The 18,404-nt window shown below is 35.9% G+C and overlaps 1 protein-coding gene across 2 annotated transcripts in view; it reads left to right on the forward strand.

The window, feature by feature from the left end:
* LOC120518755 (centrosomal protein of 128 kDa-like) overlaps positions 1-18,404 on the forward strand; it is a 190,187-nt gene that overhangs the window by 97,669 nt on the left and 74,114 nt on the right. For both annotated transcript variants that reach the window (XM_039741707.1, XM_039741706.1), the window contains 3 exons: positions 582-758; positions 2,795-2,854; positions 6,725-6,917. In XM_039741707.1, the coding sequence (XP_039597641.1) occupies positions 582-758; positions 2,795-2,854; positions 6,725-6,917 (430 nt within the window). The remainder of the gene's footprint in view (positions 1-581; positions 759-2,794; positions 2,855-6,724; positions 6,918-18,404) is intronic.

Genomic DNA, 18,404 nt, shown 5'->3' on the forward strand with positions numbered 1-18,404 from the left:
CATGCAGGTTAGGTGCATTGGCGATTCTAAATTGTCCCTTGTGTAGGCTTGGGGTGTGTGTGTGTGTGTGTGTGTGTGTGTGTGCCATGTGGTGGGATGGTGCCCTGCCTGGGATTTGTTCCTGCCTTGCACCATGTGTTGGTTGGGATTGGCTCCAGCAGACCCCTGTGACCCTGTAGTTAGGATATAGCAGATTGGATAATGATTGGATGGATGCTAATTAATGTTTTACAATGATTTAAGATGAGAATTCTGTGTAGATGGATCATCAATTCAATACACTGTGCACAAGAATAAATGAACATTGTGTATCGTATGAAGGAACAGTTGAGATTTAGTGACAGCATAACTTTGGCCTTTGATCATAATGTGGAGCTTCTGGAGAAAGTAAATACTTGCTAAATATGATAGTTTGGCTAGCTTATAGTCAAGGTTTTAAGGACTATGAATGTCATCCCATCCCCTTTTCTGCTGTCTAAATATTCTAAAAATAAATGAACAGGTTGTTTTAAGCATGGAAAAAGTGCCGTTTATGAGTTATCTTTACTTGGACCTCATTTTACTTTATACTTTCCTACTAGGAAAAACATTTAAGTAATGGTGAAGACCATGCAAATCGAATGGATGAAGTAATTGGAAAATTGAAGGAACAAATTTTCCACAAGGAAACTGAGCAGGAATCAATACTTAAAACAGTTGGAGAAGAAATTAACTCAATCTGTGAAATTTTAGCCATGCACTCGGATGATAAATTTAAGGTAATCCTTGTTGACTTATTGTTGATTTTCAGTGTTACAGATGTTAAAGCCTGGTTATATTATATTTATGAATAGGTTATGAAATTGTGTTCAGGAGTGGTTGGCTACAATTGTTATAAATTACACTCCCTGTTAGCTTTTGTAGTATTTAATATGGACAGTGAGTACTTTTTGGCCACAGTGTTGAATTTATTCTAATACTATCCAGAGAAAACTCGCAAAACACTATGTTCTGCTGTGAAATTATTTCAGATGGCAAGGTTTTATGGACTTATTTAAAACATTTTATTGTATATAATGAAATATTTACTATTTTGCTTCTTTTTCCAGCTGTTTCACTCTTTATTCGTGTTATTAATATCTTCACATTTTTCCTAGTTTAGTCTGAAACCTATTAAATGCAATGCAAAGTAAACCTCTTTGATCTCTATATTGTAAACTGTCACATGAAGTCATTTGTATACATTCAAACAGGAAACCAGCAACCAAAATTTTATGTGACAGAAAAGTTCCTGTTTTCTCTTTTTTTGTTTTCAGTTTTATCATGGTGTGTATATATATATATATATATATATATATATATATATATATATATATATATATATATATATATATATATATATATATATATATATATATATATATATATAAAAAATTGATTATCAGTAAGCTACAAACCACTAAGATGGTATTAGTTACTTTATTCTTTAATCATTGGTTTTGAAAAGGTTTTGTTAAATTAAAAGCCATAAGATGAAGAAAAGCCATGAATTCTGGATTTATTTTTGTTAGTTCACTCACTCATCTTAATGGTTTAGAATGCTTGCTTTATTATCCACATAACTACAATATTGGTTTGTTTCCTTAACTCAGGGGTGTTGAACTGCGGGCCTGGAGGGCAGCAGTGGCTGCAGTTTTTCATTCTAACCCTTTTCCTCATCAGTTTTCAGTGCTAATTTAATCTTCCCTTCATTTTAATAGCCCTGTTTTTAAGGATTCAGTCCTCTGAATTGATTCTTTTCTTCATTAAATGGCAGCCAAACAGAAATGAGCTGACAGACGACCAGCTAAACTGGGATTTCAAACTCCAACCACTCTCTTAATGAGAAGCCAATTCTTCCTGTTAATTAAACTCATTATTTAATTCCATGGCTTTTGCTGCTCTCATTCTGCCATAGCAGACATTTCCAAAACTGGTGATTTTTCTGTTTTTTCTAAGAACACCGTCAAGATGTTTTGGTGACCTGAGAGATCAACCTTACAGAGACCTTCACCTTTCTTTATTTTCAGATATTGTGTGATGGGCACAGGTGAGGTGTTCATGTGGTGGCTTGTTTTGTGTCTCATTATTGTTTGGCTGTTAATTAAGGAAAAAGACACAACTAAGGGGTCTGAATCAAGTTAATAAAAACTAAGGCAAAAGAAGTTAATTAGCAGCAAAAACTGGTTACTAATGAAGAAGATAGTTAGAATGAAAACCTATAGCCACTGTGGCTCTCGAGGACCGGAGTTTGACACCTGTGCCTTAACTTGTTCGAGAAAAGGACCCGTTTATTTCATGGAATGCATCTTCTTACTGTTATTAATTCAAGATGTAAAGAACGCATATGTTATTAAAATCATTCAAATGCACATAATATACCCACAAAGTTTGATCACATGGGTTTCAGGGTTTTAATATTTTAACTGTCCATAGTAATATTTATTAAGATTTAAAGTTCCAGTTGCATCCAGCTTATTGCTAGATGGAATTTATGTAATCTAATCCTTTCATTGTATTTATACATCTAATTTGGTAATGAATTTTATCTTGATTGTATTAAGGAGAGTTATTTGCAAAATTAAAGAGTTCCTTTCAGTAATCGTTATGATCACATTACACTAATAAAATAACATATTAAGAAGATGGAAATTGTGAATATTTAAGTTGTAGTGTGTCCTACAATGATAAGGAGTTTTCAACAGTAACACTTTTCTTACATTTTTTCATGCTTTTGTTCTTTTGTATCCTAATGTAAATGCAATCTGTTCCCTAGGCTGTATCCCTAATGTCTGATCTGCAGAAGGATCCTCACAGATGGTTAGCTGAAATGAAGGTAAAAAAGAAAAGATTGTATTCTGTAACATGTGCTTGCCATCATCATAATTGCTCATCTTCCAAAATCTCCCTACTGAATCCAGTTCTTGAAAGGTGGGATGATATGATGCACACTTTTATATTCCATTTGATTTCTAAATTCTCTGAAGATTTTTTGGAAATCCGGGCATTAACCAATTAACAGCCACATAAATACAATGCTTAAGTACACCACTTTCCAACATGTAGTCACTGGAGCAATTAAAATGTTCAGGCAGTAAATAAAATTAACGTATTTTTAGCAAAGACATACTCATTTTAAAATGGTATACTAATTTCATAAGTTGTCTATTATAATTATTCTATGGTTATGAACAAGTTGATGTCTTTTATTTCCTATGCTATGTGGATATATGAACTTTTGTTTTTAGGTTTGTTTACTAGTTAGTAGATGGTATGGTGCCACAGTGTTTAGAGTTGTCTCAAATCTTCAAAGTCGTGAGTCGAAATCCTGCAAATATTAAATAATTGCTTTAGGTTTACTGGTGTCTGTAAACTGTACTTTCCGCATATAACAATAAACAAAGACGTATACCTAAAACTAAATTAGCTTGCTGTGAGTGAATATCAGTGGTTTTATGTGTGAATGTACCTTGTGATAGACTGATGTCCCATTTATTGGCCTTTTAACCAAACCTACCAGGGTGTCTGATCCTCGTTAACTCTTGTGATGGACGGCCATGGCCACTACCTGGCCAGAATTCCAGTAAGGTAGAAGGACCAGGGGAAAGGACATTGATGAGGCAATACTTGCCCTGCAGGAATCCTCTAGTGTCCCAGGGGGTGTCGGGAACTGGAGTTTGATGAAGCCCTGTTGGGTTCTGTGGGGGCCACCAGGAGGTGCTGCAAAGCCCTTTAGGAGACCTCCAGCGCACCTGTGAGTGATTCCAAGTAATAGTGATGAGCCACCTGGAAAACTCCCAGGACCTATATAATAGGAGCTGCTTCACTTCATTGGGGCCCAGAGTCAGGACGAAGGAGACAAAGCCTGAGGAGGAGTGGAGGTGGATGGACTGGCGGCAAGGAAGGGACTGGACTGTATATTGGTGTGGTGTTGGTGGTTTGTGCACTTTTAATTATAAATAAACATGGTATTGAATTGAACCTGTGTCCTGACTGTCTGTGTCGGTGGTTAGGGTGGCGGTACGCCCCTTAGTGGCTTACATTTGCATCCCAGATGAGACCCCTGGCCGTCTGTTGGCAGGAACCCCTTAAATCATTTTGTATACCAACCCGACACAGCAGCCCAAGGCACACAGCAGCATGAAGACACTCGCTCGTACCAGCAGCACAACCACCCGCACACACGCAACTTTTCAGCGGCAGGCTGAAGCTGCCCGAAACAAAAAAAAGCAGCAGAAGCTCACAGAAGCACTGCTCCCTGCTGATGGGAAAGAAGCCCAGGTGGGGGATAGGGTGGCAGTTCGCCCCCTAGTGGCTTACACTCTACTATATTTAGTAGGGCTGAAAATGCAGAAGTGAATGGATGTTAATTTGTGGGGTTACTTTGCGCTATAGGCAAAAAAATGATTTATAAAACAGGAGTATTTCTACACTAGTTTCCAAATTGATCTAGATAATGAAAGTTCTTAGTCACTATCCTTGAAAAATGAAAACTTTTAAAACACTCTCCCTTAGTTTTTGTCCAAGGTTCTATGTTTCATTTGCCTCTCATTATTTTAATTTACATAAATTAGTCTGTATTATATAATGTTTCAAGCAGTACATACCTGTCAATATATCCAAATTTGCAAGAAAAGCACTTCTGGTTTCATCTCACTCAGCCTTCTGTATTTAATACCAATACCTGAATTTCAGGGAACAAATTTTCAGCTTAATTTCAGCAGAGTCCCACTCCCTTAGTGTGAAATATCTTTCAGAAATCATTATGTGGGAAGATAGATAGATAGATACTTTTGAATTTCCCCTTGGGATTAATAAATTTTTAGCTTTTGCTAATGTAGCACTTTGCTCTTTATATAATTGGCTTTGGGGTCTTCTGTGTAAGATTTTGAAACTTTGAATTTCCCATGTGACATTTTCACAAAGAATTATTATTTAATACTGGAACACAAAAATTAGATGGTATAAACATGTTTGAAGGTAACATGGTGGTGCACTTGTTAGGACTACTGCTTCTCTGCCTCTGAATTCTATGTTAAAAGAATGATCTGGTTCCCCATATCCTAAAGATACACGTGTAAATGTCATCTTGTATCTCTAAAGTACACAATATGAATGAATGTGGATGTGTGCAAGTATGTCCTGATATGGACTGCCGTTTCTTTTAGAACTGTTTTTTCTCATGATAGCCTCAGTCTCAACACTAAAATTACATTAAATGGGCTCAGTAAATGGAAGATTGGATAGATACAAAAAACTGATTTTATAATTAATGTGCTGTAATTCGGAAAAATATCTTTTATCTATCAATTTCATATGCAGAATGTATATTGTCATTATCTGATCACCTTTAACTTAATTTACTATAACAGTCTCTCTCAATTGTTCTCACATGAGGTCAACTCACTGCAACTAATAGAAAGTGCTACCATCAGTTTCCTGTTAAACTGCTTGAGTCCTCCGCTGGCCCATTTATATTGGCACTGTTAATTTCCAAGTTACACTTGAGCCTCTGCTACCTGCATGTAGAATTTGAGGAATGAATACTTCTATCCATCTGTATGGGCAGCTTTTCATATAATTTACTGTAAATACAAATTAATCCTGTTCTCTAATATCATCATCAATTGACGTTTTGTTTTGAAAAGGAATTTTCAGTGTTGTATGAACTCTAAAACAGTTTGTATACCAATCTTGATGCTCCCATCCAAACTCAAGGCCTACTGTATTATTTAATGATATTCTCAAACCCACTGTTGCCAGTTTAGGGTCACAGGGGGCTTGAGTCTATTTTGGTAATACTGGACACAAGATAGAGGCCACCTATGGACATGGTAACAGTCCTTCGCAAGGTCCATAAAAACAGAATACTAGAAAATCCTGTGCAGACATGGGAAAACATGCAAAAAAATAGGATTTGGAAATAGGAAGCTACATCCATAAGGCGTTCGTGTCAACAAGTCTGACACTGCCATCCTCAAAGCTTACTGCATCTCTTAAATTATTTTGGTAATTCTCTTTACAAAGTTCTAGTATAAAATTTTAAACAGATATGCTTAATATTTTCTAGTTTTTTGCTGTAATTTTTGTTCCTTTTTGGTAAAGTCATGCAATATATATGGTTTTAACAAAAATAGGCCTCTGTCAGCCCAAATAATAACCTTTCAGTTCCTATTTCCTTACCATATTAAACATATTTAAAGGCTTTAAGGTACTACTTTCTAGTACACAGTTGCTGTATCTACAGCTTTTCATGTAAATAAATATTTTGTATCTGTTTATATGAAATTAACTGTTGAGGTGTTTCAGTCTTTCCCCTATAGTTTTGGTGAAGAACAGCAAACATCAAACTTTCACCGTTCTAGTCCATCATATAATGTGTACCCTGCTCTGGCACAATGTAGTGTGAAGGACTCCCTGCCCCAAAATTCCTACTACTATCCTGAGTCGAGCATTACTTGCATCCATTGCGCTAACTTAGTGGGGGAGCTGCATCATCTGTGCCTATAATGTCCCATGGACAGAACTAAGTGTTAGATCAGGTTGAAATCAAGGGCTGCTGTTCAGAACAGTGAGAGCACCTTGACAGTGAAGGGCTGAAGAGCTTTAATCTGCATTTTGCTGCTCAGACACTTCACTCATTACCTTAACTTGATTCTAGAATCCTTTCCTTAAAAAACTCACTTTTGCGTATCTTATTACATAGACAAAACTACGATGGTTGTGCGAAGAGGTAAAAGAGAGAGAAGGGCAAGGAAAGAAACTGAAGCATCATCTACAGCAAATCAGGGAACAGCTGAAGAGTCTTAAACAAAGTAAAGAGTCAGACAGACAACTACTTATTGAGCAGATCACAAACCAGGACCGTCTGCTTGAGGAAATCCACAGGGAAAAGAGAGGTTAGTGTCTTATGATGTTTTATTTCCTTACTTGTTTTGGTTAATGGTTGATTTTTGTTTGGTAAAAAATCTTGTTTAAGTAAGAACATCATTTAAATTTAAACATCTTAAAAAAGTTACATGCATTTGTCAGGTAAGATGCATGTATTTGTTATATATTTTATTTTACATGTTAATTATTTGTACAGTCTTGACAAAACAGTATTCATAAAGTTTTATGTTGAATCATGAACGGTGGTGAAAGCTAGAGGAAGTTTATGTCATGTAAATAGTTGCTAATCTATGTTTATTTAATGCAGAGTTAACTGACTGACTTACTGATTCACTCACTTACCAGCAAAAGCCCTATTATCTGTTCAGTTAAAAAGCTGAAATTTGGCAAAATGGTAAATCTATGCCAGTAAGTATCTGCTACGAAACAACATTTTGACATTAATATTTAGGGGTAACACACTCCCCCCCAATACAAAAACTAATCACCTCAAATTCTCAAAAATGCCTTGATGGATTTGATTGAAATTGGGAGACATTATAGAAAAACGAAAAATAAATGATGATGCTTGTGTTTTTTTTTTTTTTATTATTATTTGACAGTAAAATTTTTATTTGTGGATGTTTATTAATATTATGCCAATTTATATGCTCTTTATTGCACTGAGAGCATGCTTTATGCAAATGAAAAATGTAGCAGAAGTGATTCATGGGGACACGCAAATACCATCACTAACCAATAGGGTGGGACTGTGACCTGGACAGGAAAAAAGTGATGTGAGATGTATGGAAAAAGAAAGCTCATTGAAACTCAGTAAAGATGCAGAAGTCAAGGGTTAGGTAAGCACTGATACTGTATATGCCATTGACTACCTGCACTCTTAAGATGCATACCGGTTATCCCTTCCACTCTGTCGACCTCCTGACATGAACTACTGAATGCTGCTAAGCACTCTTACATGAAAGACAGGCGAGCGGATACCCTTAAAACTTTGAGTTTCGTACACAAATGGAAACAGGCGTGGAGTGGGGGGTTAGATGAGCACCTTAAAGCACCAACAAATAAATGATGAGAAGAGGGTACCATGCACCATGAAGAACCAAAACATAAAAGATGAGTGCTAAGGAGATTATTGAGCGCCACAAAGCACCAACACATAAACGACGACTGGGATGGGCAATGATCGATGTAGTTCCCGGAGCAGCAGGTGCAATATCAAATTGTGAAGGCAACAAGTGCATAGTTCTTCCAAACTGCTGTATGGGAGGGGTAGTGAGTGGCCCTATAACATCTGCATAGCAGTTCAAAAGTGGTATACAACACCCAGAAAAAGGTGCACAGCCAGAGCTTACAGGAAACATAGCTGATTACCCATTTCAATTCAGAAGAATAGACTTTTTTGTAAAATTATGTTTTGCAATGACCATCAACAACAGCCAAGTAAGAAGGAAAAGCAATAAAAGGCAAGATCTGGTCTAATGCAGGAATGTTTTACTCGTGGTCAATTGTGTAGGTCCAAGAGTAAGCAGCCCCTTTAACCTAATAATATTGTTATTATTACATATTATTTGACTGATGTCTTTATCCAAGATGACTTACAACATGCACAATACAATTGGTTACATTTATTTTGTTTTTCCAATTGGAACATTGACAAGTGAAGTAATTTGCTCATGGTGACACAGTGCCAGTAGCAGGGTTTGAACTCAAAACATCATGTTGTGAAGTCCTAGGCCCAAAGCCTTAACCACTACAACATACTGCTTGCCAGGTAACACAGCTAGTGGTTAAATAAATATCATTTGTAATTTACTTATTCATAAAAAGAGTTATTACTCATTTGGTATAGTGAACAGTATAGAGAAGAAAAGAATAAAATGTGATTTAATGATTCTAAAATATGTATTATGTTTAAAATGCCAGTTTGTTTCCAAAAAATAGACAAAACGGATTCTCCAAACTGATTGTTGCACAATTGTTGTGTCTTTAAAACAATTTTTGGAAAATATATATATTTTTTATTTATCATTTTAGAGGAGTTTTTTTCAACAATAAGGCTGTAAAAAGCTATATTATTCTCCAAATGCAGGAAGGAAAACTTACTGGAACAATTATGAAGATAAACAATTATAGCAGTCAAAATACTAATGTTGTTTGTATTGTCATTGTGTTGGAGGTTTGTACTTTATTAGTTTATAGCATTCAGACAGAATATCGTTTTTTGAAGCTTGTATGAGGTGATAGTAAGTCTTCCCTGCTTCCTGCAAGCCTATGTAGTAACTCCTTTTCCCTGTGTGTCTCTGACCTTAAACAATTCACAAGTGTTATTGAAGTTGAAGCATTCTTGCAGTGAGGGCACCTGAAAAGAGAGCTCTTTGTCAGAAATAGCTGACGTTGTACATGACGTTAATGCTAAGCAGCTTAATGGCAAATTAAAACATTCTGTTATTGACCAGAAATAATTACTTGTTGAAGCACTGCCTGCAACACTGAAGCTCTCAGAAGCTAATTATAATGTAAAGGGTCAGCAGGAAAACAGTTTTAAGATATACATGATGTGTTTTAATTGATTTTAGTGCATAAAGATGCACGCATGCATGCAGACACCAGGGTAAAAAAGGGAGCTATTCTATGGTCAGAAACCTATCCAGTGTACAATATTAAAATGTCAGTGTCTAATTTACCATGAAAATCAGCAGAACTAGTGTAAAATTTCTGTTTGTAAGTAATGACACACATTAAAAATACAACCTTTTCTTCCCAAGCAGCATGAACAAATTAGGGAGGTTAAATGATGTTACATTTATAAAAATTCAAATGAAACTACAAAGTTACATTTATGGTCTGTCAGTGTACCTACAAAAAATATTGATTAAAACATTTAATGAAGTAAAGAATCTGGAAGCAAACTTTAATTATAAAAATTAAATGTAATTTGAAATCAGCTTGTGTTTCTTGTGGAAATAAAACCATAAAGCATGCCATCCGCTGTACGCAGTCTGAACAATGCAGTCTTAAACAAAAGCAGATTAAAAAGAAAAGTATATCAATTTATGAATAATACTTCTTTTCATGGAGCTGTAACACATCCATCCATTATCCAACCCGCTATATCCTAACTACAGGGTCACAGGGGTCTGCTAGAGCCAATCCCAGCCAACACAGGGCGCAAGGCAGGAAACAAACCTCAGGCAGGGAGCCAGCCCACTGCAGGGCACACACACACACACCAACCATACACCAGGGACAATTTAGGATCTCCAATGCACCTAACCTGCATGTCTTTGGACTGTGGGAGGAGACCGGAGCACCCGGAGGAAACCCACACAGACATGGGGAGAACATGCAAACTCCACGCAGGAAGCACCCGGGAAGCAAACCCAGGTCTCCTAACTGTGAGGCAGCAGCACTACCCACTACGCCACCGTGCTGGCCAATATAATGCTAATCAATACAAAATAGAAAATGTATCAGGTAAATATTTATATCAGACGTTTCAAACTCAGTTCTCAGAATGTTAAGTGACTTCAGCTTTTCTTTCTAGTCACATTCTTAATTACAGGCAAGTTCCCTGCTGCTAGTAGACCATATTTTGTTACCTTAATTTTAAATAACTGTTTTTTTTTAAGATTCTGAATCCTAAATTGCTTATTTTTTTCATAACTAGCTGAAAGTCAACAATAAATACTGAGCTGTTCCAGGTAAAAATATGATATGATGTTCTTGGTAAAAGAAAATAAACAATATCAGGAATGTTGGATTCATCAGAGTGAGTGTGTTACCATGTTGTAATGTGATGGTCTCACATGCATTTCTTGAAAATCCACAATGGCTTCAGGTTTTTGCTGCATCTAATATTATAATTAGAAGCCAATTTTTGCTGTTCATAGTACATTTAGGTTCATTTAAGTATATGTCAAAGTGTATTCAATTTACAGCAGTAATGGAATACTAATTAGGAAAAGTGGCTGGAATGAAAGCTGTCTATTACATGGGCTCTCTATGAATTAGGTTTGATATCCCTGATTTATGTATTGGAAAGAGTTTGAAAATAGCCTTTCATTGTTAGATGGTGAAATAGTGTACTTGAATGGTCATACAAGATGATTGACCATTCATTTGATAGTACAACAAACATGAGCACAGGATAATGTCTTTTAAAGTAATTGGTACAAATCCAAAATGTAAGTAAAAAAAGATTTTCATAATTAAAGTACCCTGGATTTATAGAATATATATTTTTGTTTATTTATAAACCACCCTAAATCTTACAGATACAGTTTGATCTTCAAACAGTCTTAAGTGTTGTAGATCTGATGAGCCTTCTTTTAAAGATGAAGGCATATACTAATATATATAACTTGCTTCTATTGAACCCCTGCCACTATGTATATGAATCTTATTTTTTTAATACATCCTTAATAGCAATTAGGTTTTTTACTGAAGTAATAAAAATGGCTTATTCAATTTGTTAAAACAATATCTTTTTTTTTGATCATTCTCAATGTATAGTAACATTAATTACATTTTTAACATAAACTTAGAATAAGACCTGGTGATGCAGTGTATGGTTGTAGATGCCAATGCCTCTTTTCCCTAGTAGCATGGCAAATGCCAAACGTTTAAATGAATTACACTTAAATTACTACTGGAACTGATCGATGTGTACAGGGTAAGTATGAGACATATTTAATATTATTTTCGAGGTTCTTATGCTATTCTCCAATCTCATCTCTGTTTTTTGGCCCTATGTTTTGATCAGACTCTATCAGTAACAAATTCCTCTAAGGAATGAGTATGTTGAGTATTGAAGGATAGCCTTTCTTTCTAAAATGTTTACTGGCAGGGATTTCCCTTTAATATTGGATAATTTTAACTGACTCAAGTCCAAAACTACTTTTGCTATTGCAGAGATCACTCTCAAGGCAGTCTCCTTTTGAACAATATATTCACATTCAAATTTCTTTGCATATTCTGTCATACCACCAGAGTAAAAAAATTTTGATGTGAGAAAGATTAACTGAAAATTGTTCTATAGTTTAGACACCATTACCTTCAGAAAATATTAAAGAAACATATTAAAAAGACAGTTAAAGCAAAATTTTTGGAAAACTTCAAAAAAGGTTACCTCCTGTTGAAGAAAATGTGTGTTTAAACAACATATTAAATGTGAAATGTTTTGCATTATGCTAGGATACTCTTCCTCTACAGTTTTCTCAGTCTCTCTGAGTGTAACAGTCATTGAATGGCACTCACTAATAACACACAGAGTAGAAGGTTCAAAGAGGCAGTCTTACTCAGCATACTTATCTGATTCAGACATTCCTTCAGATGTCCATTTGCAATTGTAATTCATTTTTGATTAGATATAAAGTACCCTTATTTAAATCCATTTTAGTTCTGTTTTTGATGATTGTTAAATCCTTGAGACATCAATCATTTATTAACCAATATATGTTATAATTTATTAACATATAGAGAATTGCATTCACTTGTAACATTGCATAATATCTGTAGGCAATGCAAACAAAAGGTTCAACTTTGTATCATACTCTAGACAGTCTGCATACCAATACTGTCTAGACAAAGGTTATTTAAATAGTAAGGTTTACTCTTTAAAAATGGAAAAGGACCTTGACCTAGTTGAATATAATATAGAATTCTATAAATATGAATCGTCTAATAGTACACTTTGATAGTCACAAGTGCATAATTTATAGTGTTAATTAAGCCATCACAGTGATTATCTGCTACATTTTGTACAATTGCTTCTGAAGATGTAGTATTAAAAATGGCCCAGCCTGAGTTCTAGGAAAATCTACTCAAGTCAATATGATTTTTTGAAATGTGGAGCAATTTATACAACTGTTATATATTTAACTTAATTGTATTTTCATTTTTACTATGCTATTGAACATAGTATTATCATTTTGACAAAGTATTAGTGACTTTTGTATTTGTTAAAGTACATATATTTGTGATCTAATTTCAGTGTTAGAAAGTAGAATTATTAAACATTTAATCTGAAAACATATTGAATCTTTTTAATTTCAGTTCTTCACATTATGGGACTATTTTTGAGGCCTGTTTTCAAAGCTTCATTTTCTGCTTATAATTTACAAATCTGTATTTTTAAAATGAATTATCTATCCATCCATCCATTATCCAGCCGCCATATCCTAACTACAGGGTCACGGGAGTCTGCTGGAGCCAATCCCAGCCAACACAGGGCACAAGGCAGGAAACAAACCCTGGGCAGGGTGCCAGCCAACCGCAGGGCGCGCACGCACACACACACACACACACCAAGCACACACTTGGGACAATTTAGAATCGCCAATGCACCTAACCTGCATGTCTTTGGACTGTGGGAGGAGACCCACGCGCACGGTTAGAACATGCAAATGCCACGCAGAGAGGACCTGGGAAGTGAAATGAATTATCTATTTTATCATATTTTGGATTTTCTATATAATTCACTTCATTACAATTTTCAGCAATAACTAGTATGGTATTTCTGAACTGCATAAGATAAAGAAACACATGTGTTGTTTCAGTTCTGTCCTTTAGGTATGTTGAAGATTTAAATGTTTATGTTGGTTGAGTGTAACCACAGAATGAGATAGGAATCATGGTTTTAAAGTTTTAATGCGGTGTTAATTTTTTGCCCATCTTCAAATTAGTTCATGTGTAGCATCTTTGTTTGAATAGTTGTTTTTGTTGTTGTTAATAATATGAGTTTTCTGGCAGTCTTATTTGATGTAACACTTGGGAAGTTACTAAAAAGTCAATGTGTGTAGTTCTTTCCTGATGCTGTTCAAGTTTTGATTATAAATAAATAAATAATAAATACATTTCTGTGGGTCACAGAAAAATGTATTTAACTCAGGGAAAAAAACACAAAGTTTTTGTCTGGGTTATATTGTTGGTAAAATGGTGCTGATTATTTGTGAATAATTAAGATTTGCCTTTAATCAACGTAAAGAACAATATACAGTGCATCCGGAAAGTATTCACAGTGCATCACTTTTTCCACATTACAGCCTTATTCCAAAATATATTAAATTCATTTTTTTGCTCAGAATTCTACACACAACACCCCATAATGACAATGTGAAAAATGTTTACTTGAGGTTTTTGCAAATTTATTGAAAATAGAAAAAATTGAGAAAGCACATGTACATAAGTATTCACAGCCTTTGCCTTGAAGCTCCAAATTGAGCTCCGGTCCATCCTGTTTCTCCTGATCATCCTTGAGAAGTTTAATTGGAGTCCACCTGTGGTAAATTCAGTTGATTGGACATGATTTGGAAAGGCACACACCTGTCTATAGAAGGTCCCACAGTCGACAGTTCATGTCAGAGCACAAACCAAGCATGAAGTCAAAGGAACTGTCTGTAGACCTCCGAGATTGTCTCTAGGCACAAATCTGGGGAAGGTTACAGAAAAATTTCTGCTGCTTTGAAGGTCCCAATGAGCACAGTGGCCTCCATCATCCGTAAGCGGAAGAAGTTCGAAACCACCAGGACTCTTCCTAGAGCTGGCCAGCCATCTAAACTGAGCGATCGAGGGAGAAGGGCCTTAGTCAGGGAGGTGACCAACAACCCGATGGTCACTCTGTCAGAGGTCCTCTGTGGAGAGAGAAGAACCTTCCAGCAGGACAAGCATCTCTGCAGCAATCCACCAATCAGGCCTGTATGGTAGAGTGGCCAGACGGAAGCCACTCCTTAGTAAAAGGCACATGGCAGCCTGCCTGGAGTTTGCCAAAAGGCACCTGAAGGACTCTCAGACCATGAGAAACAAAATTCTCTGGTCTGATGAGACAAAGATTGAACTCTTTGGTGTGAATGCCAGGCGTCACGCTTGGAGGAAACCAGGCACCGCTCATCACCAGGCCAATACCATCCCTACAGTGAAGCATGGTGGTGGCAGCATCATGCTGTGGGGATGTTTTTCAGTGGCAGGAACTGGGAGACTAGTCAGGATAAAGGGAAAGATGACTGCAGCAATGTACAGAGACATCCTGGATGAAAACCTGCTCCACAGCGCTATTAACCTCAGACTGGGGCGACGGTTCATCTTTCAGCAGAACAACGACCCTAAGCACACAACCAAAATATCAAAGGAGTGGCTTCAGGACAACTCTGTGAATGTCCTTGAGTGGCCCAGCCAGAGCCCAGACTTGAATCTGATTGAACATCTCTGGAGAGATCTTAAAATGGCTGTGCACCGACGCTTCCCATCCAACCTGATGGAGCTTGAGAGGTGCTGCAAAGAGGAATGGGTGAAACTGGCCAAGGATAGGTGTGCCAAGCTTGTGGCATCATATTCAAAAAGACTTGAGGCTGGAATTGCTGCCAAAGGTGCATCGACAAAGTATTGAGCAAAGGCTGTGAATACTTATGTACATGTGATTTCTCAGTTTTTTTATTTTTAATAAATTTGCAAATACCTCAAATAAGCTTTTTTCACGTTGTCATTATGGGGTGTTGTGTGTAGAATTCTGAGGAAAAAAATAAATTTAATCCATTTTGGAATAAGCCTGTAACATAACAAAATGTGGAAAAAGTGATGTGCTGTGAATACTTTCCAGATGCACTGTATGTTTTATTTGAGTGCATAATCAGTTTTCTGTTTATTTTAATGTCTCAGAAGAGTTTAATCCATTTTTGAAAAGCTCAATTCTATTATCATGTTCATATAACAAGAAAAAAGACAATGTCCATCCATCCAGCCTGCTATATCCTAAATACAGGGTCACGGGGGTCTGCTGGAGCCAATCCAAACCAACACAGGGCGCAAGGCAGGAAACAAACCCTGGGCAGGGCGCCAGCCCACCACAGAAAAGACAAAGTATTTAAGTAAAATAAACATTAACAAAAATGAAAAGCAGACAGGGGGTATAGAACTTCTTTAGAATTTGGCAGGATTTTATTAATGCAATTTTAAATTAGGAGCACAGAAAAGTTAATCTCTCATCGTTTTAATTAGTTAGAGGCTATATAACAAAATGTGCCTCCTTTGTCTCTTTTTCCCTCATTTTGTTTTTTAAATTAACTCTCGGTTTTGGGTGAAGTTGGGGGTTTTATTGTGGTTTATGATTAGTCATTTTAATTTTTCTGTCATATAATGTATGGTATTGCTTGTAGTTCTGATTGAACAGATATTTTTGTAATTTTGTTTTACTGAAACTTATGGTGGAATGTCATATTATTTCCTTCTGTACTGCGTTTATCTGGAACAATTAAAGATTAAATTAAAAAAGAAGAGTTAATAAGTTTTACAGTTATGTGAAGAGAAAGAGTAACTGCAATCACATCTCTGACTTTGTTTTAGCAGAAGCACCATGCCAGAAATAGCTCCCCTCTTTTATAGAAATTATAATTCATGTGATTTGATGAAAAATGGCAGTAATGGTATTTAAAGGAATTTTGTGATTTAGAAATCAGTTAATATATCTTTAAAGTCGATTTTTGAGCACATCAATTTAATAAATTCTTAATTAAACAAAAGCCATGGCTTGTTTAGGACATGTGCTTGTTACCAAGTTCTCTTTATGTAGTATAAACATAACCATTTGCTTTGGTGATTTTACTAAATAAGCATAAATGTTGACTTGTGTTCTGAGAGTAGTTGACCCTACACATTTTTTAAAATTTTGTTATATCTTCATTTATATTGTATGATACTCACGTTGCTATTTTTATTCATACTTAATAAAAATTCATGGTATAGTTTAGGCCCCATTCATGTCTCATAAGCATTGTCTGTCATAAGAAGCAGAAGCACAGCTTCATGGTCAAGCATGAAGTAACACAATGATGTCAAAAAGTCAAATCTACTGCCAAAGAACAAAATTCTGTTAGAATGACTTAGTCACATTGTCCACATATGCCCATGATATTACAAGAATGAAAAGAGAAGTTTACACTAAAAACTGCTCAAATGTTTAGAAAGAAGTTTTCTATTTATTCAGATGTGATCTGCATTCTTGCACAAAAATGTGTTAGAGTTTGTAGTCTGATTTAGCAATAATTAACACATTTCAGGGATAAATCATTTTTCTCACATGGATATACTATGTTTAGGACCTCTGATTTTGCTTTAGTAAAGTTTAGTATCAAGATTAAATGGTATTTATTATTTTTTTGACACTAATTATATATAATTGAGATTTAGATAAAAATTTTATAAAATATTCCATTAAAATATGCAAGAGTTTTTTTATGAAACTATACTTGTAGTGAATAATGTTTGCTGTATTTACTTCACTGATTTATTTTATAAAAATGGTTAAACAGGGCATTCTGTAGGACATTTCAGTTGAGTTAGTGGAATATATCAGTAGCTGTCAACTTACACTTACTCATGGTGAGAAACAAAAGAATCATAGGCAGTTAAAGATCAAGATGAAACATAGTGTTTTATACAATAGCCCGGAATTTGTTCCTGCCTTGCGCCCTGTGCTGGCTGGGATTTGCTCCAGCAGACCCCCGGGAGCCCTGCCCCCAATGGCTGAAGTGCATCCCAAAGAGCATTTGCCGTGTCTGTGGAAGATTGATTGTCCATTGCCGTGACAACCACAGTGCTGCAGTGGAGTGCCACAGAAGCATATTCGAGCCAATTCCGGTCTAGCACCTGTCATTGGTGGGTGATGCAAGGAACATTATAAATGTAGGGAAAAGTAGTATTACTTGGCTACTAACCCGGCTATGACCCTGCCTGACTGCTGTGTGTGTGTGTATAGGAAAGCGGTAGATCCCGCTACAATAAATCGTGCTGTTCCTGTTTCAAGCGGAAGAAAGCTGAGACTCAGCCTAGTGTTTTGGGGTGCAAGACAGTGACTCATGTGTCACTATATACATTGTGAATACTAGGAGGCACTGTTGCCCCTTTAAAACCAACAGCAGGGGTGCCCAAAGCGTCAATTGCGAATGACCGGTAGATCGCAAAGGTAGTGCAGGTAGATCGTGTTGCATTAAAAAAATTTTTTTTTAAATGTTAGTCTATGTTATATCCTCCCTATGGCATTTGCCACTTGATTGACATACAGGGCAGCCAGTCTGAGATCTCTTTTCTCTCTCCCGCATGCACAATTGAAGTGCGTTTGTCTGATCTGTCATTCTATCATTGGTATTCCAAAGAAGGAAAATGTAGAAAGGCATTTTCGAACTGCTCATAAAAACTAAGAAACTGAAGTCCTTCCAAAAAGCGATCTGAGAAAGAGAAAGGAGAAGGAACTAAAATCGCAGTTAATTGGACAGCCGTTATTTTTCACTTGGCTGAATTCAAAAGCTCCTTTACTGCATTATTTGGCTGTACTTATGCGAGTCAGCCTTTTCCCACATGACGATTATTAAATCCAAACAGAGTAATGACCATAAATGTATTGAATTGTTATTGTGCCATAAAGGTTATTTAGTTATGCAAGGTACAACTATATATATATATATATATATATATATATATATATATATATATATATATATATATTA

The sequence above is a fragment of the Polypterus senegalus genome, chromosome 18 (assembly GCF_016835505.1).
Source record: "Polypterus senegalus isolate Bchr_013 chromosome 18, ASM1683550v1, whole genome shotgun sequence".
Classification (NCBI taxonomy): Eukaryota; Metazoa; Chordata; class Cladistia; order Polypteriformes; family Polypteridae; genus Polypterus; species Polypterus senegalus.